Raw genomic sequence first — 5101 nt, 5'->3', positions numbered from 1 at the left:
ACATCTGTAGATTTAGAATAATTTCTAATTTTTCATTTATTTTGTCATTTTGTTCTTGTATATTCTTCCAAAATTCTTCTAGGGTTTTTTCTGTGTTTTCCTTGATCTGTCTCTAAATCCTTTGAAGATACCTAAATATAATTATTTTGAATTCCTTATCGGGGAGTTCCAGTGCTGCTTCTTCCTCAGGGATGTGTTCTGGGTCTGTATCCTGTTTCCTTGTTTCTACCACTTTATCTTGCTTCTTTGTGTAGACTGTTATGGTTTGTTGTCTCTAAGACATGGTGGCATTGTTGTATTTAGATCCCTGTTAACCGTTTGTGAAGAGCAAGGGCTGTAATTTTTATAGAAGCAGACAGCCACATCTTTCTCCCATGGTGCTACTGAAGCGTTCCAACCACTGACCTTCTGGTGAGCAGCTGAGTAGTTTAAGCACCAAGTCACTAGGTTCCTTAAACAGAAATTAGTTATTACAAAATCAAGGTTCTCCTTGAAGTTTTAAATGTGACATCTTACATGAGATGCTATGCCTTCCTGAGAAATGCCAAGAACTACATTTGCTACAAAGCAGAAGAATGTGCAATTCTCTGCTTTTGGTGAAGCAGAAATAGTACAATGCCCCACTGTGAACAGTCATAATTATCACAAGAAATGGTGAGTTCAAACAGATGGACTACCTGCATTGATACAAACAGTATAAATATTACCTCAATTCTACCAGTTGCCACCAGTTGACTTCAACTCATAACGACCCCATGTGTGTCAGAATAGAACTGTGCTCCACAGGGCTTTCAATGGCTGCTATTTGAGAAGCAGATTGGTCAGCCCTTCCTTCTGGGCTACCTCTGGGTGGACCTAAACCTGCAACCTTTTGGATAGCAGCCAAACATAGTAACCATTTTTCCCATCCAGGGACTTTCAAATATTACCTTCAGTGGTGAATTGACTAAGTCTTCTGGACATTATGTTACATTAGTCCAGAACTTCTGTGTCCTTGTCTTACCCTCTCTACTGGGGTAGAGCTGACCAACTTCTCCTTTGTTTTCCTGTCATGCCTTCTCCTCTTGCTTCTTGCCCACTCCTCCCACCTGTCTGCTATCTATTCTCTCTGCTCCTCTGAGAGGTTCCTGGTATCAGGGACTGTGCATTTTACATCCCTAACACATAGCACAATGCTGAGGTCACAACAGATGTATGATACTTTTAAAAAATGTATGGTATGTTTCAGACCTAATATGGCCCCTATTTGATAAGGATTTAATACTGATTTTGTAAAGGATTGTTTTCTTTAATTCAAATATTTATGGAGTCTTCTAATGGACAATGAGACCAAAGAACTTCAAAAGCACTAGATTTGATCACTTTTTCAAGGATCAAATAAGCCACAGGACTGCAAGTACTTTTTTTCACAGCAAATGCTACATAAATGTAAGGAAGCATTATGTTTGTGACTCATCACAGGTGTGTTGCAAAATTAAATGTACAAAATCACATTGCCTGAAAATCAAGCACACTTACAATCTCTCCATCTTTGCCTCCAAAATCTAAATACAGCATCCTGATCCCATCGTCTGAAGACATCTTGAGCTTTTCATATGGAGACTGTATGATGGTTTGGGCAAAGGTGCCCTCCTGTGGCTCAGTGGTAATAGAAAAGCCATTCTCATAATGTATGGTCAAGCGGCAGTCCTGGTTCTTATAGGTGCAAGCTGAGAGAGACAGAGACACAGGAGAGTGAGAGAGGCAGTATGACCATAGTAGTTGATCCATTTTCCCAGGCACTCACTTAACACTTCAAATATCTCAGTCCCAGGGGTCAGCCACAAATTTCTTATGGAAGTTAAAAAATAGTAACTGCTCCTTAGAGAAATCAATCATGGGAGAATAGAAGGGCTGTGTATGCACAGGGAGACAGCTGGGGGGTGGGCATGAGTGCATGGGAGGAAAGTTCACAGGGAAGAGGTAACTATGGGGAGGAAGTGGGAGGAGAGCTGTTGCATTGTGGGAAATTACAGTCAATATCATGAAACAAAGTATATGTGAGCTGCTGTATGGAAAATGCATGTGCTCTGTAAACTTTCACCCAAATCACAATTAAAATTAAAAAAAAAAAAAAAAGTAACTGCTCATGAGAATATTCTCTTTGGATGTATTTTGATACCGTAACTTTAACTTGCCCATGGAACAAAGGCAAATAAACTGCAAGAAATTCTTTTAGAAATTCCTTCTGCTGGGATCTACTGAATTAGATCTGGGCTCCAGCTTTATCTGACCATCTGACAATGAGGAGGTGTATAGGTGTACTTGTTTTCCAGTGGCCAGATGGGCCTTGCCTCAAGTCAGGAGAAAAAAAGGACATTTGATTTATAGTAAGCCACCTCGAAATCATCATCATCATTATAATCAATACACACACACACACACTCAGTGTCACATCCACGGTGCGATGAAAGAAGTAAGCATTCCCCCTCATTACCAAAATTCCCAGATGTTGCATACCTAGGAAATCTACAGTTTCAAAATACTCTGATTTCTAAGAAATCTAATGGAACTTCTTTTACAAACTGAAAGGGGTGCTCATTTAATTTCCTGGGTGATCTAGCAAAGCTGTGGGTGCAGACAAAGCTCTGATGGGTTAAGAATGCCGTCCCCTTCCTCTGGCCCAGTGTGGCATCCTGGACCCTTGGGCAGCATCCACGTGGTATCCTCCAAACCAAAGGCCCCAAAGGAAAGCCTCTTGATGAGGTCAGGAGCCAGCTTTTATCTGGGATTCTCATTATGTTCAGAAAAAGAGACCAGTGTTTTAAGTTTGTAAGCTGGACAGGGGGGCTGACACTGAACACAACTCCTGTTTTGTAAGACTTGTGAATTTTTTAAATTCTTGATCAGAGTTCTAAAAATGTATTATACATCAGATCAAATTTTTTGCCTCACAAAATATCACATTTAACAGACCCTAGCAAGTCAACTGGTCTCACGCCTTGATCTACAACTGAAAGATCTCTAGGGAAGCCAGGATGTCTTCTTAGCTGATATTGGGGTTGGGAGGAGAAGGAAGGAGGGATAAAGAGTGAGGGATTGATGTTCATCTCTATCATCATGAGCTCAGCTCAATCACATAGACCAGCTTCAAGGAAAGCTCTGCAAGAAGAACTTTGCACAGTATTGTAAGTGGAAAAAGCAAAGCACAGAGAAGTGAACATGTCACCACCCAGGTTGTTCAGATTTCAAAATTCAACTTCTTTTCCTTCTGTTCTGTGTATCTTCCTCACTCTCTGGCAGCCAGGATATGGAAGGATGTGTGGAGAGACCTTGGTGAAGCGTCTCCCAGTTCTCCCTCATGACTAATGGCAGTAGGAGTTGGAGTCAGTATGTCGTCTGATTTAGAATAACTGTGTATGAATAAGGAGCCCTGGTAATGCAATATTTAAGTGTTCTACTGCTCATTGAAAGGTCAGTGGTTTGAATCCACTAGTACTGCCTGGGAGAAAAAGTAATCTGCTCCTGTAAAGATTCCCAAGACCCACTGCCATGGAGTTGATTCTAACTCACAGCGACCCCACTGGGTTTCCAAGGCGGTAAATCTTTATAGAAGTAGATTGCTTCATCTTCCTTCTGTGGAATGGCTGGTGAGTTTGAACTGCCAACCTTCTGGTGAGCAGTCGAATGCCTTATGCACTGCACCATGGGAGCTCCTTAAAGATTACAGGCTACGAAACCCTATAGGGCAAGTCTACTCTGTCCTACAGGGTGGCTATGAGTCAAAATCGATTCTGCAGCACCCAACAATAACATGTATTTATAAGTGCCTGTGGTTTCTATCTGCTCACAGAATGAGGTGGCTTTTCACTGAAGAGCTGATTAAGTCAGCTGATCCTTCCCTAGTCACTGCAGGCATCTTTCAACTTGTAACTAAGGGCTGCTATTTTCCAAAGATGTGCTCTCTGAGGGGTCTGAGACCCTCTAGGCAAGGACCCTTGGTAAACTGTAAGCTAGCATCTGTCCAAGGATGACCACAGACACCAGCACATAGGTAGCCGTTCCCATCTGGCTCCTTTCTGCTGACACTCTTCCTTCTACCAGTTGCAGAGTATTTGGTAGAATGGGTTCTAAGCATAGATTTTAGTACTTCCCTCTACGCTTGAACTTTGAAGCAATGTCATCAGTTATGTCATCAGATAATCAAGTGATGTGGTTTAGCTCTAGTTGACCTCAGACGGAAGTCCTGGTCTTTATATAATAGAGTCAGTTATCCGAAGATGTTCTCAATCTACACAGGATAAATTGAACACATTATCAAGTTAATTGAAACTCTGATTAAGACATAAACCCTCTCCCCCAGCTCTCAGCAGGCATCTTGCAATTTGGAACTGGGTTGCTCCTTTGGTCCTTTCCATGATTCCCTCTCTCTCACCACTCACCTCATGTCAATCCACACAAACTTTTGTTCTTCTCTATTGGCTAGTCTATCAACAGCCTCACCATCTTCCTCTCTCAGTGAAGTTCAGCTTACTGACAGGGAGTATTTTGTAAAACTTGTTGAATGTAAGCAAAACCAAATCCCTTTCATTCTTCATTCTTTCCTTGAGCACTCTGGAAGCTGTAAGGAGTCTGAGCTCCTCTGGCATTGCACATAAAACTTTATTAAATTTCATTTTCAGGTAGCTTGGGCCTTTTCCAATTTTAAAGTTCAACACTCTATCTTTCCATTATAGAACAGACATCCAAAACAAAATCATGCTCCAAATCACCTCCAAGTGTTTCCCATCCCACAACAATAATGGGAAACACTTTGTGGGCACTAATTAGTTTCAAGAAAATTACATGGGTAGAGGAAATGTGGAGAAAGCCTACCATATACCAATGGGTTTGCCATCTTTTATTTATTTAAATGTGGACCTTCATGAATTTGCACATCATCCTTGTGCAGGTGCCATGGCAATCTTCTCTGTATCATTCAAGTTTTAGTATTGTTGTTGTTGTTGTTGTTATTTGCCATCGAGTCAGCCCCGACTCATAGCAACCCCTCCTTGGGTTTCCAAGGCAGTATCACTACGGAAGTAGGAATGCCCAACCTTCCTTCCGAGGAGTGGCTGGTGGG

General features: G+C 41.6%; 1 protein-coding gene and 1 pseudogene across 1 annotated transcript in view; both read right to left on the bottom strand.

The window, feature by feature from the left end:
* Nucleotides 1–1518: 1518 nt before the first annotated feature.
* The window catches only part of SNTB1 (syntrophin beta 1), a gene marked incomplete at its 3' end in the record, with an annotated part of 321501 nt that continues 317918 nt past the window's right edge, over nucleotides 1519–5101 (bottom strand). Inside the window, exon 6 of the mRNA XM_007943433.2 lies at nucleotides 1519–1709. Coding sequence (XP_007941624.1) covers nucleotides 1519–1709 — 191 coding nt within the window. The remainder of the gene's footprint in view (nucleotides 1710–5101) is intronic.
* On the bottom strand, nucleotides 4886–4975 carry LOC122150210 (annotated as a pseudogene).

The sequence above is a fragment of the Orycteropus afer genome, unplaced genomic scaffold (genome assembly GCF_000298275.1).
Source record: "Orycteropus afer afer isolate SDZICR_OR568_19922 unplaced genomic scaffold, OryAfe1.0 scaffold00106, whole genome shotgun sequence".
NCBI classification, from domain to species: Eukaryota; Metazoa; Chordata; class Mammalia; order Tubulidentata; family Orycteropodidae; genus Orycteropus; species Orycteropus afer.
Note: the sequence above shows the minus strand (reverse complement) of the source record. Positions and strands in the feature narration are given on the sequence as shown.